Below are 22,427 nucleotides of genomic sequence, written 5' to 3'. Positions count from 1 at the left end.
AAAGATCTCAGCTGTGGCTGCAGGTCATTAATATCACTTAATAGCAATGGACTCAATTCACCTATAAAAGGGCACAGGTTAAGAGTATGGATACTAAAACAGGATCCAACATTCTGCTGTTTACAAGAAACACACCTCAACCTCAAAGACAGACACTACCTCAAAGTAAATGGCTGGGAAAAGGTTTTCCAATCAAATGGACCAAAGAAATAAGTGGGTGTGGCTATACTAATATCTAAAAAAATTGATTCAAACTAAAATTAATCAGAAGAGATGGAGAAGGATAATTTATACTCATAAGAGGAACAATTCATCAGGAGGAAGTCTCAATCCTGAATACCTACGCTCCTAATATAAAAGCACCCACATATGTAAAAGAAACATTACTAGAACTTAAAGCATACATTAAACCCCACACTCTAATAGTAGGAGATTTCAACACTCTGCTCTTACCAATAAACAGGTCAGCCAGAGAGAAACTTAACAGAGAAATAAGAGAACTAACAGATGTAATGAACCAAATGGACTTAACAGACACCTATAGAACATTCCACTCAAACAGAAACGAATATACCTTCTTCTCTACATCTCATGAAACCTTCTCAATAACTGATCAAATACCCAGTAACAAAGCAATCATCCATAGAAACAAAGAAATTGTAGTAACCACCTGTGTACCATCAGATCACCATGGAATAAACTTAGAATTCAACAACAGTTTTACCCCCAGAAAGCCTACAAACTCATGGAAACTGAACAGTCAACTCCTGAACCATCCCTGGGTCAAGGAAGAAACAGAGGAAATTCAGAGAATCATTAGATCTTACTACAAAAGACTGTATGCCACAAAATTGGAAAATGTAAAATGGACATTTTTTTAGATAAGTACCATATACCAAAATTAAATGAAGACCTGGTGAACAATTTAAATAGACCTGTAAGTTGTGAGGAATTAGAAGTTGTCATCAAAAACCTCCCTACCAAAAAAAGCCCACAACCAGGTGGTTTCAAGGCAGAATTTCACCAGAACTTGCAAGAAGAGCTAATACCTATACTCCTTAATGTATTTCACAAAATAGAAACAGAAGAGTCATTGCCAAACTCCTTTTATGAAGCTATAATTACCCTGATACCAAAACCACACAAAGACTCAACCAAGAAAGAGAATTACAGACCAATATCACTCATGAACATCAAGGCAAAAATTTTCAATAAAATACTGGCAAACCGAATCCTAAAACACAGCCAAAAAGATTATCCATTATGATCAAGTAGGCTTCATCCCAGAGATGCAGGGCTGGTTAAACATACAAAAATCTATCAATGTAATCCATCATACAAATAAACTGAGGGAAGAAAACCATATGATCATTTCATTAGATGCGGAAAAAGCATTCGACAAAATTCAACACCCCTTTATGAGAAAGGTCTTTGAGAGATTAGGGATACAAGGTTCATAACTAAATATAATAAAAGCAATATACAGCAAGCTGACAGCGACAGCTAACATCAAATTAAATGGAGAGAAACTCAAAGCCATTCCACTAAAATCAGGAAAAAGATAAGGCTGTCCACTCTCTCCATACCTCTTCAATATAGTGCTTGAAGTTCTAGCAATAGCAATAAAACAACATAAGGAGACCAATGGAATTCGAATTGGAAAGGAAGAAGTCAAAGTTTAGTTATTTGCAGATGATACAACAGTGTACATAAGCGGCCCCAAAACTCTACCAATGAACTCCTACAACTGATAAACACCTTTAGTAATGTGGCAGGATACAAGATCAACTCCAAAAAAATCAGTTGCCCTCCTATACACACACACAAAAAAAGAAGCAGAGAGGGAAATCAGAGAAGCATCACCTTTCACGATAGCCACAAATAGCATAAAGTATCTTGGGGTAACTCTAACCAAGGAAGTGAAAGATTTATTTGACAAGAACTTTAAGTCTTGGAAGAAAGAAATTGAAGAGGATACCAGAAAATGGAAGGATCTCCCATGCTCTTGGATTGGGAGGATCAACATAGCAAAAATGGCAATTCTACCAAAACCAATCTATAGATTTAATGCAATCCCCATTAAAATCCCAACAAAATTCTTAAAAGACTTTGAGAGAACAGTAATCAACTTTATATGGAAAAAAACCCCCAGGATAACCAAAACAATCCTACACAATAAAAGTACTTCCGGAGGCATTACCATCTCTAACTTCAAACTCTATTACAGAGCTTCAGTAATGAAAACAGCTTGGTATTGCTATAAAAACAGAGATGTTGACCAATGGAATCAAATTGAAGACTCGGATATTAACCCACAAACCTATGAACACCTGATTTTCGACAAAGGAGCTATAATTATACAATGGAAGAAAGAAAGCATCTTTAACAAATGGTGCTGGCATAACTGGATGTCAACCTGTAGAAGAATGAAAATAGATCCATATCTATCACCATGCACAAAACTCAAGTCCAAATGGATTAAAGACCTCAATATAAATCTGACCCCACTGAACCTGATAGAAGAGAAAGTGGAAGTAGTCTGCAACACATGGGCACAGGAGACCACTTCCTACGTATAACCCCAGTAGTACAGACAATAAGAGGAAAAATGAATAAATAGGAACTCCTGAAACTGAGAAGCTTCTGTAATGCAAAGGACACTGTCATTAAGACAAAAAGGCAACATACTAAATGGGAGATCTTCACCAACACCGCATTAGACAAAGGTCTGATCTCCAAAATATATAAACTCAAGAAACTAGACATTAAAACTCTAATTAACCCATTTAAAAATGGGGCGCTGAAATGAACAGAGAATTCTCAACAGAAGAAGTTCAAATGGCCAAAAGACACTTAAGGTCATGCTCAACCTCCTTAGCGATCAAGAAGATGCAAATCAAAACAGCTTTTAGATACCATCTTATACCTGTCAGAATGACTAAAATAAAAAACACCAATGATAGCCTATCCTGTAGAGGATGTGGAGTTAAGGGAATACTCATCCATTGTTGGTGGGAATGCAAACTTGTACAACCACTTTGCAAATCAGTGTGGCAGTTTCTCAGGAAACTGGGAGTCAACCTACTTCAGGATCTGGCAATTCCACTCTTGGGAATATACCCAATCATACTACAAAAGCATTTGTTTAACTATGCTCATAGCAGCACTATTTGTAATAGCCAGAATCTGGAAACAACTAGGTGTCCCTCAATAGAGGAATGGGTAAAGAAGGTGTGGCACATATACACTTCAGAGTTCTACTCAGCAGTAAAAAACAATGACATCTGGAATTTTGCAGGCAAATGGATGGAAATAGAAAACACTTTATTGAGTGAGATAACCCAGACCCAAAAAGAAAAATATGGTATGTACTTATTCATAAGTGGATTTTAGCCATAAACAAAGGACATTGAGCCTATAGTTTGTGATCTTAGAAAGCTAAATAAGAAGGTGAACCCAAAGAAAAACATATTTATCCTTCTGGATATTAGAAGTAGACAAGATTGCCAGGCAAAAGTTGGGAGCAGAGTGGTGGGGGTGGGTTGGGGGGAAGGGGAGATGGGGAGAGAGAAGGGAGAAGGGGAGGATTGTGGAGAGCTTGGGGGAATGCGATGGTTGATGTGGACGAAGGGCGGATATGGTAGCAGGGAAGAAGATATCTTAACTAAGGGAGCCATTTTAGGGTTGGCAAGAGACTTGGCTCTAGAGGGGTTCCCAGGTGTCCAAGGGGATTTCCCAGCTAGGTCCGTGGGCAGCAGAGGAGAGGGTGCCTGAACTGGCCTTCTCCCATAGCCACACTGATGAATATCTTGCATATCACCATAGAACCTTCATCTGGCAATGGATGGAGATAGAGACAGAGACCCACATTGGAGCACCGGACTGAACTTCCAAGGCCCAGTTGAAGAGCAGGAGGGAGAACATGAGCAAGGAAGTCAGGACCACGAGGGGTGCGTCCACCCACAGAGATGGTGGGACTGATCTAATGGGAGCTCACCAAGGCCAGCTGGACTGGGACTGAATGAGTATGTGATCAAACTGGACTCTCTGAATGTGGCTGACAATGAGGGTGGACTGAGAAGCCAATGATAATGACACCGGATTTTGATTCTACTGCGAGTACTGGCTTTTTGGGAGCCTAGTCTATTTGGATGCACACCTTCCTAGAACTGGATGGAGGGGAGGGCCTTGGACTTCCCACAGGGCAGGGCACCCTGACTTCTCTTAGGACTGGAGAGGGAGAGGGAGGGTGAGGGAGGAGAGTGGTTCGGAAATAGGAGGATGGGAGGAGGTGGAAATTTTTAATAAATAACTAAAAAAATACCAAAACTAGACAAGTAGGCAAGTAATTCAATTAGCAATGGAGTACAGATCTAAACAGATCTAAAAGTTCTCATAAGAGAAAAATCAAGTAGCCGAGATGTAATGAAATGTTCAATATTCTTAGTCATTAGGGATATGCAAATCAAAACTACTTTGAGATTTCACCTAATACCTGTCAGAATGGCCAAAATTCAACCAAACAAATGATGGCCCAAATCCACATAACAAATGACAGTTCGTGCTGGTGAGGGCAGGAGTGCAAACTTGCACAAGTATCAACACAGGTGTGGTGATTCTTCAGGAAGCTGAGAATCTGTCTACACCAAGATCCAGGTATACAACTCTTGGCAGATGCTAAAGGACTCTACAACCTACTAGAGAGACACTTGCTCAAACATGTTCACTGCTGCTCTGCTTAGAAGACCCAGAAACAGAAATCAGCCTACTTGTCTGTCAATGGATGGATGGACAAAGAGTGTGTGATACATTTACACAATGGGATATTACTCAGCTATTTAAAAACATGAAATTTGCAGGGAAATGGATAGAGCTAGAAAAAAAATCATCTTGATTGAGGCAGTCCAGACCCAGAAAGACAACTATGGTGTGTATTCACTTATGTGTGGATGTTTGTTATTAAGTCTTTGGTAAGCAGGTGGTTAGGTATAGAGAAAGGGACTGGGGGTGAGGATTTCCTATGGAAGAAGAATTAGAAAATATATTTATGAATAGATGAGAGGGTGGAGGCTGTATTGTGATGTTCAAATAGAGATAGGGAGGGAAGAGGGGTGGGGGAGGGAATACAGGGAAGGAGAGCCAAAACTAAGGGGCCTTTGATGGAGTCATTTGGAAACCTGAATAACAGAACCTTCTTAAAATACATAAAGATATATAAAAATCTAAATGGACTCATTAAATAATGGGGGAGACAAAGCCTCAAGGGGACACCTCTTGCCACCAAATGAAACCTCCAGTACTGGGAATCAATTACATCTAATTGGTGCCTACCTAGAGCCATCACCCCTACTGAGTAGTGTTCACGGAAGTGGAAGGTCCCTGGCATGCCACTAAAGGAGTCAGGTAAATGCCAACCCAGCTACAAACACTTTACTCATCATTGCATGAGGAAATATTTAGAAGTTTCAGTTAGGTCCTTCCATGTGTACAGTTGGCCAATGTGTGCAGACGTACTAGAGCTGTGTGGGCTGGGAGTTTTTATTTTTTACAGTAAAAATAGGAGTTTTTACATGATTAATCATTTGATGTATTAGAGGTGAAATACAAATTATCCCAAAAAACAATGTACATTTATACTCCAACAACTTGTTAGAGATTAACCATGTAGGCAAGCAAGACATTCTTCCCCGTCAGGTCTTTAATTGACAGGCTGTATTTTGCAGTTACAAAGAAAGGACCAATCACTTTGTTGCTTATTTTGAGAGATAATCTTTTAAGGGCTCTTAAAGAAATCACAAATCTAAACTTTTTTAAAAAATTATTTTTTAAAAGCTGCCTTTTTCATTTTATGTGCGAAACCCATCCCTCACTTCCTCCCCTTCTCCTGCTATTTCCACCCCCCACCTTCCATCCCACCAACCATCCACTCCTCAGAGAGAGTAAGACATCCCATGGGGAGTCAACAAAGTCTAGCACATTGCCTTGAGACAGAAACAAGGCCCTCCCCCTATGTCTAGGCTGAGCAAGGTATCCCTCCAGAGAGAATGGTTTCCAAAAAGCCAGAACAAATGGTAGAGATAAATCCTGGTCTCAGTGCCAGTGGCCCCACAGCCTGCCCTGGGCTGGTGAGTTTTAAATTTTAAATTTACATAACCTAGAATTACCCGAGGTGGGAGTCTCAATTAAAGATTGCTAGATCGGATTGGCTTGTGGGCCTGTCTGTGGGGGTTGTCTTGATGGTTAAGCGAGGTGGGAAGACCGGCCCTGACCATGAGCGGTTCCCTTTCGTGTGCTGGGTCCTGGCTGTGTAAGAAAGAAGAAAGCTGACCGACCGAGAGCCACAGCAAGCAGACAGCATGGGTACATTCGTTTCTCTCTGCCCTCGACCTGACGTGGCGTGGTGAGCTGTCTACCCTGCTGCTGCTGAGACTCCCTGCAGTCATGGACTGCAACCTAGGTTGTGAGCCAGATAAACCCCCTCCTCCTCTGCGTCTCTCTTCATCTGGGTGTTTATCCCGGCCACAGAAATGAAACTAGAGGCTGGGTGGGCATTGTATCAAGTAACAGGGACTCCACGTAAGCAACTACGGTGACCAAGACCTTGACCTTTAGGAGTCTGGCCTTCCAGAACCGTGCCCATGTCTTAGTAGGGTTTCTATTGGTGTGAGAAAACATGACCCAAAACAAATTGGGGAAGAAAGGGTTCATTTCAGCTTACAGCTTGCAGTGTGTCATCCAGGGTAGTTAGGGGCAAGGAGGTAGGAATTAAGAAAACGAGTCAAAAGGCAAACATTTTGAGGTAATTCAGAAAAACTCTATTATGAACACGGCAGCACTTGACTCAGTATGCCAGCTTTTCTTCCTTTCTGCTGCTGGCTACTGAGTTCAGGGCCTCACACACGCTAGGGCCTCAGTGCTCTTCCCCTGAACTGTCGGCCCAGCCCGTGCTGTTTATTTACAGGAATGATTGAGCAAGAGGGATTCTGCCAAGCTGGATGTAACAGCACTCTTCTTATCAGTGTTAGAGCCAGGAGAGAGAGCAGCTGCTCCATGGCTGCTTGGTCCTAGCAGCCCTGCGTCCTCTGGAACTTCAGCTGGAGAAAGGGGCGTAGCTGGCCCTCCTTTCCAGGAAGTGTTGGTCTTGTGCTCCTGAGAACAACTTCATATAAAGTTGGTAAGTTCTAATTGGGAACAATTATGTTTTCTAGGGGCTTTCCCCCTTAGAGATAGGGTCTAACGGAGCCCATGATAGCTTGGAACCAGTTTTGTAGCTGTGGATGGACTTAAGTATCTGATCCTTCTGCTTCCACCTTCCAAGTGCTGGGAACAAAGGCCTTTGCTGCTGGAATTGCTTTGTGTAGTGAGGCTGGGGGTGAAAGCCTGGGCCTCGGACATCCTAGGAGCACAGGCTATGGACTGACATGGGTATGGAGTGCATGTCTGTGTCACTGAGGTCTCAGCGGAAGAGGGCCTCTGCAAAGGCTGTTGTTGATCAGCTTTAGTCAGCTTCACTACGTTCAAGTGGGCTGCGAGCCAACAATTCCCTGAAACTCCTGTTTATTCAATCAATGATCTGGAAGAGAGTCCTAAAGTCCAGTATTCTCATCCTTGCAGCAAGGATTCAGAGATGAAAGATAAAAATGCAAGTTAGATTGTTGTAATTTACTGCTGAAAGTGCGTATCTGTCTTTCTTTGACACAAGGTCTCACTGTGTAGCTCCAGCTGGCCTAGAACTTGCCTAGGAGACCAGGCTGGCCTTAGAGTCAGAGATTCACGTGCCTCTGCCTTGAGAGTTCTGGGTCTACAGGTGTGGGCACCATCAGCCTGCGGGTCTGTTCTCACAGTTCTGCAGCGTCATGAGGCTTGCCACAGTCCTTGTCTTCTGCTCTTTGTTCATGGGAGTCAGTGGTGATGGCTGGTATTCGTTCTTCAAGGAGGCCATACAAGGTAAGAAGTAAAGGTGGGTGATGGGCGCAGTTAACTGTGTTCCAGGACGCACACTGAGCCGAGGCCACATGGCTGTCCAGTGCAGGTTCGCATTTAAAACCTAGAAAGGAGTCAGGGGAGGACTGTGGCTTTATGTGGCTTCTTGACTCTACACTGGTCACTTGGCACCTTCTGAGGGATCCTCAGACAGGGCCACAAGGTCCATTCTGTATTGCTGATACTGATCCAGAGGAGTCGGGACTTCCAGAGAGTGTCTTCCACAGAGCAAATTCACAGACCGCAAATTTACTAGTGTTGGAGTGTAAGTGAGCACTCAGTATGTCCTAGAGACACATGTGCTTAGTAAATGTGCACATACCTGCAGATAGAGCCTTCTACACAGTTCCCTTCCTTTTCTAGACAACAACCAAGAACAAGGATGGAGGACTCCTGGACACTCAACATTGCAAGTCCTCGTGTGTTTCAATACCGCAGTTTACTTATGTAATCTACACTGGTCACCCGGCCATGTGTTCTCCTCAAACTGGGAGACAAAATACCGCCCAGTTCCCTAAGTTACATGTCAAGGATTTTGTCACCAGCATGAGAAAAGTAGTTAATACACACTATTGGTTGCGTTTTTCTTAGTGGCCATGGTTAAAATGCATTCTCCATCTCTTCTCATGGCACAATCTGTCGCTGGATCTTACCTGTATGATGTCGATGTTACCTCTTGGCTCTCTTACGTGACAGGTCCACCCCTACATTGTGTAGCACACAGAGATCTATATGACACCCATCCAGGACTCATCATCTCTCAATCAGTCCAGGCCAAAATAATCCTTGGAGAAGTGCCCTGCTTATGAACACCATGGACGACATCCCAGGGACATACACTCGCCCCCATGGACATTTCAAAGAATTAAGCTGTCAGGGATGAAATGTGGAAATGCACAGAAAGTTTGCATTCCTCCACTTCTCCAATGACCCCAGGCTGACCTTTGTAACTTTCCTTTCTTTATAGGGACTTGGGACTTGTGGAGAGCCTATCGGGACAATGTAGAAGCCAATTACCCAAACTCAGACAGATACTTTTCTGCTCGGGGAAATTTTGAGGCTCAACAGAGGGGAGCTGGAGGCATCTGGGCTGCTAAAATAATCAGGTAATGGTCCTGCTGCCTCATGCCTCTCACTGTTCCTACCTGTGGCCTCTCCCACTGTCTGTACTTGCAGGATCTGGGTGGTCTGGAGAGCAAGAAAGGGAGGGAAGGATGGGGAGTGGGGATGAATAACACCCACAACAAAACGGTGAACACCAAGATGCGGTCTCAAATCCATCTTGTCACAGGGTGTGAAAAGGACAAGCAGGCTGAGGCCCTCCCCCAAGGGACTGATATTTCCTCTTTCCTGTGGCTAAGTTTTTCCTCCTCCAGTATTTTCTTAGTCATTCCTTGATATGTGAGGAGGAGGGACCTTTGAGGTGGGGCTGTCTCACTCTGGCATTCATATCCTGTCTCCCTTCCTTGGATTTCAGCACCAGCAAGAAATACTTTCAAGGCCTCCTAAACCGGTATTATTTTGGAATGAAAAACTTTGGACTGGAAAGCCTGGAGTCTACCAAGAAAGCTGAGGAATGGGGCCGAAGTGGCAAGAACCCTAATTACTTCAGACCCAATGGCCTCCCTGAGAAGTTCTGAGCCTCCTACACAGGCTGCCCTGAGGGGACTAGGCCATAAGACATATTCCCCTCCACATGACAGTATGTCCTTGTTCTCGGTGTCCACAGGATCCACAGAGAATCTAGAGATAGCCAACGAGTACTTTGCGAATGGAATTTGTTGATGGAAATTGGGAACTCTCAGAAATATTTTCTGCGAAGAATTGCTATGTATCATCACACAGAAAAAGCCAAGCAGGCCCCTCACACAGCCCCAGCCAATCTGCTCCAGCCAGTAGCCCTATCAGCAGGCCCTTCACACAGCCCCAGCCAATCTGCTCCAGCAGTAGCCCTATCAGCTTCCCCTGTCAAGCAGACCTTTGCTAGCAAAGCATTGCCAACCTAGTCAGGCTCCTCCGCAAGCAGAGTTTGCTCTCGATGTGCTCTGGTCTGCTGACCACCAGTTTCCTCCCTGATATAGATCAGATGTGTGTCCCAACCCCCAACATCTTCTGGTCATACCTGGGCCTCTCTGTTTTTGTCACGGTTGTTCCCAGGCTTTTCTGTGTAGTGATACCACTCTGTCTTATCAGTCACATGCTGTGCATGGTCTGACTCCTGACCTTGTCACTTGTGGCCCCTTCTCATATACAGAAGAAACTGCTTTGAGAAAGCCTCATCCTACCCTAGGAGTCCTATCCTAGATACCGCACTGAGGACCACAGGTAGATCCCAGTTTAGGAGTGCCTGCATAGCGCGCATGAATCCCTAGAGATATCCCTAGAGCTGTAAAAACCTGGTGATGGTACACACTTATATTCCTGGCACTGGGGTTGGTAGAGGCTCACCGACCAGAAGCTCAAGGCCAGCCCTGGTTGTATTGTAAGTTGAGGCTAGCCTGGGATATATGATACCCTGTGTCACAATAAGGCGCGCGCGCGCGCGCACACACACACACACACACACACACACACACACACACTGTTTTCTCACAGGGAAGGTTATCAGAAACACACCATGTAGAGGTGAAAAATCAAAGCCTGAAAGATGCACACTTATGTACACACTGGCAAGAAAAACATGGTTCCAATTCAACTAAGATAATGGGTTCTTATCATTCAGAGCCTTTATATTACACTCAATGAAAATATATCTTATTAATATAATGGGTCTGACTTAGTTGTTTTTGAGTATGTTCAAAAAGAAAGTGTGTGTGTGTGTGTGTGAGTGTGTGTGTGTGAGTGTGTGTGTGAGTGTGTGTGTGAGTGTGTGTGTGTGAGTGTGTGTGTGAGTGTGTGTGTGAGTGTGTGTGTGAGTGTGTGTGTGTGAGTGTGTGTGTGAGTGTGTGTGTGTGTGAGTGTGTGTGTGAGTGTGTGTGTGTGTGTGAGTGTGTGTGTGTGTGTGCATGTGCGTGTGTGCGCATGCCTGACAAAGCTAGAGGAGCAGACTAAAATGTAGTTCTCTTTCCCCTCACTGTTTATTATTTCTTTGAGAATTTCCAATAATTTAATTTATCCTATCATTCCATCCTGACTGGCCTTTTCTCAATTGGCACAAGCTAGAATTACCTGGGAATTGGGACCTCAATAGAGAAGTGAGTCTCTCTCTCTCTCTCTCTCTCTCTCTCTCTCTCTCTCTCTCTTTCAAAGCAAATTCTCACTATGTAACCCTGGTTGGCTTAGGACTGACCGTATAGATAAGGTTGTCTCTAAACTCACAAATTCCTGAATGCTGGGATTAAAGTGCGGGTCACTTTGCCTTGTGTGGTAGGGCATTCTCTTGATTAATGGTTGGTGTCAGAGGTCATAGGCCCCTGGGACAGTGTGGTCCTTTGGCAGGCCATACTGGGTTGCATAGGAAAGCGGGGCTGAGCAGGGCAGTGGTGCTGCACGCATTAATCCCAGCCCCCAGGAGGCAGCAACAGGTGGATCTCTGTGTCCAAGGCTAGAATGGTCTACAGAGTGAGTTCTAGGACAGCCAGGTCTCCACAGAGAAACCCTATTTTGAAAACAAAAGCAAAAAACAAAGACAGACAGACAGAAAGTGGGCTGAACAAGTCGTAGAGAATAATCTGGTAAGCAGCATTCCTCCATGGCCTCTGATGTCAAGTTACTACCCCGAGTTCCTGCCTTAGTTTCCCCTGAGGATAAACTGTAAGTAACCTACAAACCATGTAAACTCTCTCCTCCACAAGCTACTTTTGGTCATTGTTTTAGTTACTTTTCTATTGCTGTGACGAAACACCATAACCAAGACAAATTATAGAAGAAAGCATTTAATTGGGGGCTCACTTACAGTTCAGAGGGTGAGTCTATCACAGTGTGGAACCCGGCGCAGGCTGACCATCACGGTGCTGGAGAAATAGGCTAGAGCTTACTTGTTAAGGTGAGAGAGAGAGAGAGAGAGAGAGAGAGAGAGAGAGAGAGAGAGAGAGAGAGAGAGAGAGAGCGCACTTACTGGGAATGGTGTGTGGGCTTTTGAAATCTCAAAGCCCACCCAACAGTGACACACCTTGTCCAACAAAGCCACATCTCCTAACACTTCCCAAACAGTTCTACCAACTGTGGACCAAGCATTCAGGTCTATGGGACCGATTTCATTCAGGCCACCCCAGTCATGGTGTTTATTACAGCAATAGAAAACTCATTAATTCTCCTTCCCCAACTTCTCCCAGGCCCACCCAGCCTTCTCTACCAACCCACCTTTGTGTTTTCTTGAATTATTTTAATTCACCAAGCCCAATTTGTTCTGCTCATATACACTCGAGTGTGTGGCCATTCACCGCAGCATGGCTGACTTAGTAGGGCCTGAACCCTTAAAGAAAAGCCACTCTTCCTCTCCCAGTGGCTATCAATTGCTATTAGCTCCTCGGCTAGGGGTGACTTTGTGTCTCTCCCCTCTCCAAGTGGAGATTTTTGTTTGGTCTGAGCGCGTGCCGATACTGAGCATGCTGATACTATCGCTACTCTGTGAGTCCATGTGTGCAAGCAGGGGCTGTGTCTGGAAAAGAGCTTCCTTGCAGTCAGGCACCATGTCTGGATCTTGCGGTCTTTCTGCCTCCTCTTTTGCAACGGTCTCTGAGCCTTGGGGGAAGAGGGTGTGATACAGATGTACCAAGTGCAAAGGAACATAGTTTGAAGAATGACATGTGCTGCCAAAACAGAGCCAGTTTAGAGGGCTGGCTCAGCAGGCTTCACCACCACGTGCCTTTGTTTTCCCTGATACTACTTTGACTGTGAAGTTAAAATTCTCTTCTCTGTTCATAACACTGGGTCTCGGGTGGCTATGGAAAGTCCCTGCAGTCCAGTGGCAGGGCTGTAAGGTGCCCCTCCCACACTATGAGCTAGTTGGCTGTTGGGACACTTAGGGGAGTGAGAGCTCCGGGTATCCCATGCAAGGGACTTGGAGGTGTCTTGCCACCAGGCCTCCCAGTCTTAGGATTTAGGGGAATGTCGTAGGGAGGGGTGTTGCCAGGGCCTCAGTGGAGTCTGGGGTACTCCTATTCTCGGCTGACCTGGGAGTCTCTGCAGAAATGTGTGCATGGCCGCTCCTGAGAGGAATGTCACCTTCCCGCCATGCCCTCAGCAATGGAGGTCACTCCTGGAAAGAGAAGCAGCTGCGTCACTGCTCCCGGGCTAAGGTGTTGATCCCTTCACCTCGCCAATGTCTTCACTCGAAACCCAGTGGTCTTCCAACCCGAGTGAACAAGTGGCAGAGATGAACAGAGCATCGCCCTATCTGCCTGGCACACTACCCCCCTCACCACACTCCTGTGTGTCAGGCAGGGCATGGCGTCTGCTAGCAGGCTGCTTTGTGACCTCTATGTAACTTCCTGGGGGCTGAGGAAGTTTGTCCTTCTTTTCTGGGCTGGTGAACGCCCATGAAGAGATCCAGCTACACAACTACCTTTCTCCTCACAGAAGGACAGCTCTGCTCTGTCAGCTACTGAAAGTCCCTGCAGTCCCTGTTCAACTCAAATGGCAGGTCGGTCTAAGACACCCCATAAGCCTTGTGGGCTAGCTCCCCACCACTCCCCCAGTCCTTTCCATATGCACGAAGCAGGAGTGAGAGGTAAGGAGAGGTTGGGACTGAGAGCCTGTGTTCCTGCCTCCTCTCAGACCTTGGAGTTCTGGGGCTGGCTCAACTTCTTGTATTAATTCTCCAGGATGTGGGCCAATCAGAGCCTCTTTGTCCTCTCAGCTGTAGGCAACAAGGAAAAGGGGCTCATCAGCAGAACTACAAACTTGGCTGCTAAAGAAGACATTGCATAATTCTTAAATTTCCCAGGTTCACATTTTGAAATTTCTAGTTAGGAAGAATTCAGGCTCACACTCAGAGGACATTTTGTGCTACATCTAGACACAAGTTCATTATCTGTGGAGTCCTTCCAAACTTGCAGGCAAGAACTCAATGCTGTGGAGTACTCTATGGGAAATGCAGGTTGTGCCCATTTACAGTAAGTTGGTGTTGGGTCTGCTGTGGGATGCTCCTGCATGTGCTGGAGTGATGCAATGCACTGTGCACCCATCTGTGTTTATTCCAAAATAAACATTTCTCTTCTTCTCTCAAACATTTGCAGTCCTTTAAAATTCCCTTCCAGTTTCACCTTTAAGTAAATAAGCTTGCAGAACGCACTCATCTCTCTGTATTTATTCACCACCCGGTAAAGGAACCAAGAGAGGTGTCTGGATGATAGCAATACAAGGCAGACAGCGGCCTTCTCCTGAGATCCCATCCCATGAAGACACATAAATGAACCAAGGGCAACTTTGTGTGATAATAAAATGAACAATAAAGAAAAGCATCCCTGGACATACCTATCCACCCATCCCCCAACACTCAGGCATAGGGGCCGAAAGAAAAGGAGAGGTGAAGGTGACTTGCAGGACAGAGTGATTTCCACACGTATGACAGGGCAGTTGCACAGAAGAACTCACAGCCATCATGACGGCATGAACAAAACCTGTGCAAGCTCAAAGCAGACAAAATCCCAGCACGGAGGGGGCTAGGTGGACACGAAATCCATCCCTAACTCTGAACCCATTGGCATTTGATTGCTTCTAGGAGAGGAAGGTTTTAATGCTACGACCCCTTGTTGACCACCCCCTCTAGGGAGACCCCATTCCCCAGGATAGTTGTCTCATAAGAACTGGACTTGATGAAGGGGCAAAGAAGAGATCTTTAAGTCAGGTGGGTATGGAGGTGAGAGTGGAGTTGTGGATAAGGGGTTAATATGATAAGAACACACTGGATAAAATCCTCAGGGAGTTATTTAAACTGTTAATAAAGAACAAGTTCATATGAAGAGCTCTTCTTACTGACAAAGTCAGCTAGGGTTCCTGGATTGGGGGGACGCTAAGGCTAAGGAAATATCAGATGAAAAGAACTGAGACAGAAACACAGGATAGAATTGGGAGGTCTGTTTGGTCATGCTGAAACCGCCAAACAGCCCAGAGTTTATTCCAGGACTAGCTTATAAGCAAAGGCAGAAAACTGCACAGCACAGACGGTCAGTCAGTATCTAAGACAAGACCATTCTGGTCCTTGAGTGAGCAGCCTCCTCTCTAACAGCGCTTGCTGCTCAGAAGCAGCCTTACTTTCTATCCTGATGTTCCTGAGGTTTGGCGTCGGCCGTACTCTTTCTAGTAGATAGAATGCTCTTTTCTCATGGGCAAAATGCTCTTTCCCACGGGCTAGATCAGGAGTCTCTCACAGTTCTCAATATTATTGGAAAAAGCAGAGCAGGCAAGCTTTAACTCGAATGACTCATGAGTCAGAATCGACTCCAGATGGAAACTGAGTCATATGTGAACTACCATAAACACCTAGTGCTGCTTCTCCATCTCCAACAGCTGTTTCCTGATGTTTTCTCCCAGCATTCCTGTTCTGTGCTTTGCCACTTTCTGCCTGAAGCCCTGTATTAACAACCTGTGGGCCCTGCTCATGCCTGCTTATGGTGTCTTAGTTCTTCATGACTTTGAAGCAAATTCCTGTACTATCGTTTTGTGTTCCTGGCTTATCACAGTATCTGAATTAATCTGCTTTATTGTCTTTCTTAGCGACTGCTCGTGAATAAGCACACTTGAGTCTGGAGAAGTCCTTTCCCAGTGTTGAGTTCACCCCTGTGGATTTCAAAAGTCAATTTCTTCTGTTCTTTCTCCTATTTAAGAGCTTAATTTTGAACTATAGTTTGAAAGGACATAATCTCAGGTTTTGGATTTGGCATGCACCCCCATTATTATTATATATTCAGATTTCTTTTTCCAATATTAATGTTCATTCCTTAGACACTGGCCCCGCACGATTTGATGGAAAGTGCTTACCTTGATTATTTCCAGTCAGGATGAGGAAACCTCTGGAAGCTCAACATGATGTATTCCTGAGCATAGGTAGATTGCACAATCTGGGGAAATCAGACTGTGTCAAAAGAAATCTTTATATTCTGAAAGATGAGCTATGGCCAAGTGGGATTATGCAAGATCAAAAAGGGGATTTCTCCACTAGCCAAGTGACAGTATATATAGGTAGCCCCAGCCACATCTCCTCACCGAGTAGCACTAGCCGCTTGCCCGAGGTCTCAGCAGGAACTGACAGCCCCAGGTGAGTTGTCAGAACTTTCCAGCATTTGTTCTTTGCAGACTCTGTTCCACCAGCATTCACTGGCTGTGTTTTCATGCTCGGTCTCTCTTCTGAATCTACTAGATGCATTAGAATTCATAGGAGGCAGTGCTGTTGCCATGGGGATTTGTTGTCTGCTTCTGTGTGAATTCAGGGAAGGGTGGGGTCAGCCTTCTACAGATAGACTGCAGAGCCTATGATGGCTGTAAAGCCACCACATCCCGCTCCGGAAGATTCCTATAGAATTGGGTTTTGACTGGCAAGATCAGAATGCAAAGTGCTCTATACTAGGGGTCCATTTGCAAACTCTCAGGCACTGGGAGTCGAATGAAACACATGGAAATGGGGAGCAAGAAACTCCCTGGAATCCACTTACATCATCTCTCTACATGTGTGTGGATTTCTGTATAAAATCCAGTGGGATTTGGTGTTGACATACAAGCACAGCTCAACATTATAGAAGCATCCTCCACCCCATGAAATGGCATGTTCATCCTTGTGTTTCCCTGACCCTACAGCAGGATGAAGCCTTCCATTGCCATCATTTTGTGTCTCTTGGTCCTGGGAGTTGACAGCCAAAGGTGGCTCGAATTCATTAAAGAAGCTGGTCAAGGTAAGAGCAAAGGATGGGGGCAGGAGGTTGGATTTGTGGATTCCAAGTATTGTCCAGAGCAGGGACCACAAAATTCAGGGCAAACATTCTTGTGACGTATCCTGGATGGGGGAACATTGTCGCTCTTCCTATGTAGTTCTGAACTTTCGTGGTCAGTGTTGACCTCTTTGTGTGAGGACCCCTAGCCTGAGAGCACATAATGTGAGTACAGCAGCTTTTCCACAGCAATATAGGAGCAATCTGTACTTGAAAGATGCAGATTCGCCAGCAGGAGAGGGGATCTGCTGCCCCCTTGTGGAAGGTGATGAACAGCTCGCCTCTATGTCTGGTGGCGTGAAATGTAGAGCATCTTACCTGTACAGTGTTCCAGGGGAGGAAGAGGAGGACCAGTAGAGTCCTTAAACACAGCGACAGCAGCGAAGGCTAACAGCTCTTCACACTGTGAAAAGGCGTTGTCCAAGAAGCATTACTCGTTAAAATGGAGTAATGTTTAAGTTAACCTGGTGGTGTAAGAGCCCCATCTATCTTTTAAGGAAACTGAGGCCAAAAGCAGACATAAACGATCTAACAAAAACCCAAAGAAGAACAGATGGTATCCCTGGTTGGCCAGCTTCTCAGAGTCCACTAGACAGCTCCCAGAACAGAGCGGGGACTTCATGAGCACACACCCACGCTTTACCTGAGAGCGGCAGTTCATGGGTTGGGGAAGGCAGCTGCTTTTAAAGGGAGCTTCAGATCCTCCACCGGCAAATGACCATGACTTACTTACCTGGATATCGGTCTGCTGAGGCCGAGACACGGGCAGGGAACTATCACCAAGGGAAAGACATCCCACCAGCCACAGCACAATAAAAGTTAAGTCAACCTAGATATTGGCCTTGCCCTTTTTCCTTAACTCGTTACTTCTGAAGATATTTCCCATTTACTGTTACTGGGTCTGATTCCTTCAGTGCGCTTTAGACCTTTTGCTCTTTGTGGCACCTTCCTGAGGAGCAGAGAAGTGGGAAGATGCGAATAGATGGAGCATCTTCCATGAACATCCCACGTGCATTTTCTCGGTTATTCTGCATAACCGCCAAGGTGGCTAATACTCTTTCCTGTTCTTGTAGAGGATACAGAAGTTTTAAACCTAGGTGTCCTTTGTCACCTGGAGTTTCTGGTCACCCAGCTTGTTTCAGTCTGTCAGAGAATGCCCTGCTGTCTCCTGCTGATGGAGTGCTGGGAACTGCTCAGGCTGCAGTAGATCCTGAACATCTGTGGACTCAGAGCAGAGCTGCACTCACTCTGCCTGGAGAGCAGGTTCTCCCGTTGTCTGTGCTGGGAGAGAGTTGTGGCTGCAGTGGTAACTGTAGCTTTTGGGAGGCTGAGGCAGTAGGATTGTGGCTTTCAGGTCATCCAGGGTCATATAGAGATGCATGCTGTCTCTAAAGGAAGAGAACATAAAGAAAGGAAAGGAATGGAGAAAGGAGAGAGGGGAGATGAGGAAGGGAAGAGGCCTCATGTGCTCACACCATATAAACAGTTTCCCTGGATCATTTCGGAAAGGGCTTCATTATCGTCTGATGAAACACCCCCTAGAGATCATCTCTCCCCTATATGCTTTCTTGAGCAGCCAAAGACCAATAACAACAGAGCTAAGACAGGAATCCCTCAGAATAAAACTCGCTCCAAATATGCTTCCTCACGGGCATGGGGAAGTAAGAACCATTCACGTCAAGCCATAGTTCTCTGGCTTGTGAAAGGCTGAAGTCATTGGGATGAGTTGGACAGAAGTTTTCACCCTGCTTTGCCTAAACACAATCTTCCTTGCCATTCTCTTCCCTCTCCAGGAACTAGAGACATGTGGCGCGCTTACTCTGACATGAAAGAGGCCAACTGGAAAGGTGCGGACAAATACTTCCATGCTAGAGGGAACTACGATGCTGCCCAAAGGGGACCAGGAGGAGCCTGGGCTGCTAAAGTGATCAGGTAACGGAGCTTGACTGCTTTGGACAGTCAGGAGGGGCTCTCCTCTGCATCCCGGCCACACTGCCTGTAGCCTTCCTCTTCTCTGTGTACAGTACTGGGAACGGTTGGCAGTGATACATGAACTCCACCCTCTCTCCCTTGGTGCTGCTCGTCCAGCATGAGGGTGGAATCCTGGGCTGAGTAGGTGCTTGCTCAGGCAGGATCAGTACCAGCCTCTCCTTCTCTGGTGTTCCTGGGCTCCTAGTACAGCCATGTTTTCGAGTCCAGAGTGTGGAGCTATTGTCATCAGCTTGGTTATGGGTCTTCTTCTTGTCTGTCTTGATTGCAGTGATGCCAGAGAGGGTATTCAGAGGTTCACAGGACGTGGAGCAGAAGACTCAAGAGCTGACCAGTTTGCCAACAGATGGGGCCGGAGTGGTAGAGACCCCAACCACTTCCGACCTGTTGGCCTGCCTAGTAAATACTGAGTTTTCTCTTGATGTTCCCAGCCGTGCAGACCCCAAGGAAAGAGGCAATTACTGAATTGAATTAGTTCCTAACTAAAATCTGGATCCCTAAGCACCACCAAAATGTTGAATAAATACTTGTGAAATGCAACTTCTCACTGTCATTTTGAAATCGCACAAGATTGTGGGACATGGGAATGACAAGAAACACAGCCACACCATCCCAGCTCTCCGGTCTTCGGGAGCATCCAGCCTCTGAAGTTGTAGCAGTCGCTGGCCAGGCTGCTCCGTGGGCGGTCGTTGGGCCTGCGGGGCAGAGCGAGGGCGACACTGCAAGGATAGGGGCGCAAGTGGTTGGCGTTGACAGGAGAGGAGAGCTCTGGACGGCGGCTCCTGAGGCCCCGATATGGGAGCGCCCCGGGTTGAGGCTCCCAGCCCTGGGGACAGCGCGGCAGCGACCACTGTGGCGACTCCGGGGCTCTGTGCTTAGGGAACGCGAGGCGCGCCCAGGGGACCGCAGCCGCTTTCGCTTGCCCCAGCCCTCCAAATTCGGGTTCCCTCCGCCCGCCCTTTGCACCGGCGTCAGCTACTTGAGCGGCCCCAGCCTCCCCTCCGCCAGCTCCGGGAGGCAGGGATGCGGCCGTGAGATGCTGTCGGGGAGGGGGGGTGGGGGTGAATCTCAACATGCCAGATTCCATTTTTTAAGATAGTGGCTTGATATGTTGCCCAGACAGACTTTAACTTTCAGGCTCCGTCGGTCCCTTGTCAACCCCCTCATGAACACGCCACCAGGCTGGTGCAGTTCTCCACTTTCTTCTCTTCGTGCTTGAGGTTTCTACCCTGGAACTTTCTATCTCAGAACACACCGAATATCTCCATAGAAGGCCCTTGCCCACGGCCAGTCAGCCTAAGGGTTATCCAGGAAGGGGAGCATCACATACAGCTGGGGACCTTTATGCATCCTCAGGCACCCAGCCCCAAACAGAGTGGATTCTCAGACCTCCACCCTCCAGCTTCCTCTGGAGCTGAGGCTTGTGTTGCCTTCACTGTCTCTGGTTCCAAGGTCAGCTGGCTTAGCAATGGCTCCTTTCCTGTGATCCTGTCCTTTCTGTGGGGATCAGTTAGGCCTAGACATCCTGTGCCTCCTTCCAGTCACTCAGTCCTCTCCCAGTGATCCCACCGGGCAGTTGTGGAAAGGACTTCTCAGGTAGCTGGCGGGACTCCAGCTTATTCCTGACCTGGCTCACCAAACACTGGTGCTACTTGTCCTTGCCTTTTAGTTCAGTAAAAATAATCTTACCTGCCCCCAAAATATTTCAAAGCTATTTCTCCTCGCTCTTTCCTCCCTCCCTGCTCTAGATTAGGAGAGAATCTCACCTGCAGCATAGTCTTCTGTCCCCATAGCACTCTGACCAGGCCTTCTTCAAAATCTCTTTTCCTATGTCAGAGTTTGTGCTGAGTGTATCTGACCTCCTGCTCTAACACCAGGTAACGGCTGAAAGACTTGACTGGCTGTTCCCATTCCTGTCTAGGTGAGCAGTGTTCTCAATCCTTTATTTTCCTATTCAATAGGATTCTTACACTTTAATTACCCCCCGTTGGCAACTTTGGGCGGTAACAGCTTACATCACAAATCCAAGTCACACAACTAGTTTGAAGCTAGACACAACATTCTTAATGATTTGCTAGAACTAGCAATTGTATTGGAGTTGACATTTTATAAACCACTTTCATAGGCTGGGAGTGTATCTCAGCAGTTGGGGCATTGCCATAGGTTCAAGTTCTAGCACCTTGGAGAAAAATAACAGGGAATGCTCACAGGCAAACACAGATGCGCACACACACACACACACACACACACACCATGTGCATATAATTAGTTCAGTTCATCGTTCCTCTAATAGATGTACACCATCTATCACCCCAACTAGTCTTCTGAGGGAACTTGATGAAGTCCACGGCAATATTCTGTGGTGTTTGTGGATGAGAGAAACACAGGGCTGAAGAAGAGGCCAGAACCAAGCTGAAGCAGATCACATCACTGTGACAGGGGAGTGTAGAAATAGCTGCAGGGACAGAGGGGGGTTGTTAGCATATGAAAATCCACCACACGTGTACACTCACACACACACACACACACACACACACACACACACACACACACACACACGGGAAGTAGGGGAGGGTGTCAGCTAAAATAACTGTTAGGCCCAGAGAACACAGAACCATCTTCTGAAATTTTCATGGGTACGGCTTTTGCTCCCTTTTCCCATCTCACTTCTGCCTGCGCCTTCTCCTTCCAGGAGGGGTCAGAAAGTGCAGCTGGCTATCTGTGTGAGGAAGAACAAGGAATGGAAACAAATCACTGTCCCCCCTACAGAGCCTATCCAAAATGAGCTAAATTAGGAAGGGGGAGAGAAAATGCAGTGTAAGTGACCAGGAAATCCCAGTCATGTGATGCTGCGGTGCAGTCATAATGGTGAATTAAAATAAGTCTTCAAGGTTATGGTTTAAACTCAGGCCGGATGGTTGACTTCCTATGAGTCACTGGAGAAGCGAGAATTGACATACGGTTTCATCCAAGGTCAACAGAAAGGGGTATTGGGGAAACGAAAAAAGATAAAATAGCTACTTTCTGTTTATAGAATGTAATTCTGTGAGAGAAAGACAAGAAAGCTTGGTTGGATAATGACAAATTAGAAGATATCATAAACAAGTCACAATTAATCCCATTTCCAGCCCCTGAGATTCTAAGAGAAAAGAAAATTCACAAAGCATGTATGCAAACATCAGTGTAGTAGTATGACCCACAGAGAAAAGAATTTTAAAAAACAAAACCTAACTGGAATTTTCTGGCATGGTGGCTCTGGCCTATAATTCTGGCTGCTGGAGGTGGGGGCACGAGGACAGCGAGCACCAGGCTTTCCTAGAATAACTTGACTCTATTCAAAGAAAGAAGCAAACAAGAGTAAAAACCCACAAGTAGATGCTGAAATTTAAGATGATGTAATGTATAGACTACTAATGGTTGATATACCTCAGCATGGCAGTTGTTAAATAGATCCCTCCTCCTATCTGGTGTGTGTGTGTGTGTGTGTGTGTGTGTGTGTGTGTGTGGTGTGATGTGTGTACAGTGTATGTGTGTGTGTGGTGTATATATGTGTGTGATGTATGTGTGGTGTGTGTGGAGTATGTGTGT

General features: G+C 46.0%; 2 protein-coding genes across 3 annotated transcripts; both read left to right on the top strand.

The window, feature by feature from the left end:
• Nucleotides 1-7,018: 7,018 nt before the first annotated feature.
• LOC142837605 (serum amyloid A-4 protein) lies at nucleotides 7,019-10,749 on the top strand. The gene is made up of 4 exons (XM_075952771.1): nucleotides 7,019-7,174; nucleotides 7,845-7,947; nucleotides 8,951-9,089; nucleotides 9,461-10,749. The coding sequence occupies exons 2-4, from the start codon at nucleotides 7,857-7,859 to the stop codon at nucleotides 9,621-9,623; spliced, it is 393 nt and encodes a 130-aa protein (XP_075808886.1). The 5' UTR covers nucleotides 7,019-7,174; nucleotides 7,845-7,856; the 3' UTR covers nucleotides 9,624-10,749.
• Nucleotides 10,750-16,040: 5,291 nt separating this feature from the next.
• Nucleotides 16,041-19,379, top strand: LOC142837603 (serum amyloid A-3 protein). 2 transcript variants are annotated; one of them, XM_075952770.1, is made up of 4 exons: nucleotides 16,041-16,183; nucleotides 16,723-16,814; nucleotides 18,644-18,782; nucleotides 19,111-19,379. In XM_075952770.1, exons 1-4 carry the CDS (start codon nucleotides 16,056-16,058, stop codon nucleotides 19,247-19,249), a joined length of 498 nt encoding a protein of 165 aa, XP_075808885.1. In that variant the 5' UTR covers nucleotides 16,041-16,055; the 3' UTR covers nucleotides 19,250-19,379. The 2 variants fall into 2 exon arrangements, with proteins under 2 accessions (XP_075808885.1, XP_075808884.1); XM_075952769.1 differs by having other exon boundaries at nucleotides 16,066-16,183; nucleotides 16,720-16,814.
• Nucleotides 19,380-22,427: the final 3,048 nt, after the last annotated feature.

Source organism: Microtus pennsylvanicus, chromosome 18 (genome assembly GCF_037038515.1).
Source record: "Microtus pennsylvanicus isolate mMicPen1 chromosome 18, mMicPen1.hap1, whole genome shotgun sequence".
Taxonomy (NCBI): domain Eukaryota; kingdom Metazoa; phylum Chordata; class Mammalia; order Rodentia; family Cricetidae; genus Microtus; species Microtus pennsylvanicus.
The sequence above is the reverse complement of the archived record's forward strand: the minus strand, read 5'-3'. Positions and strand labels throughout refer to the sequence as shown.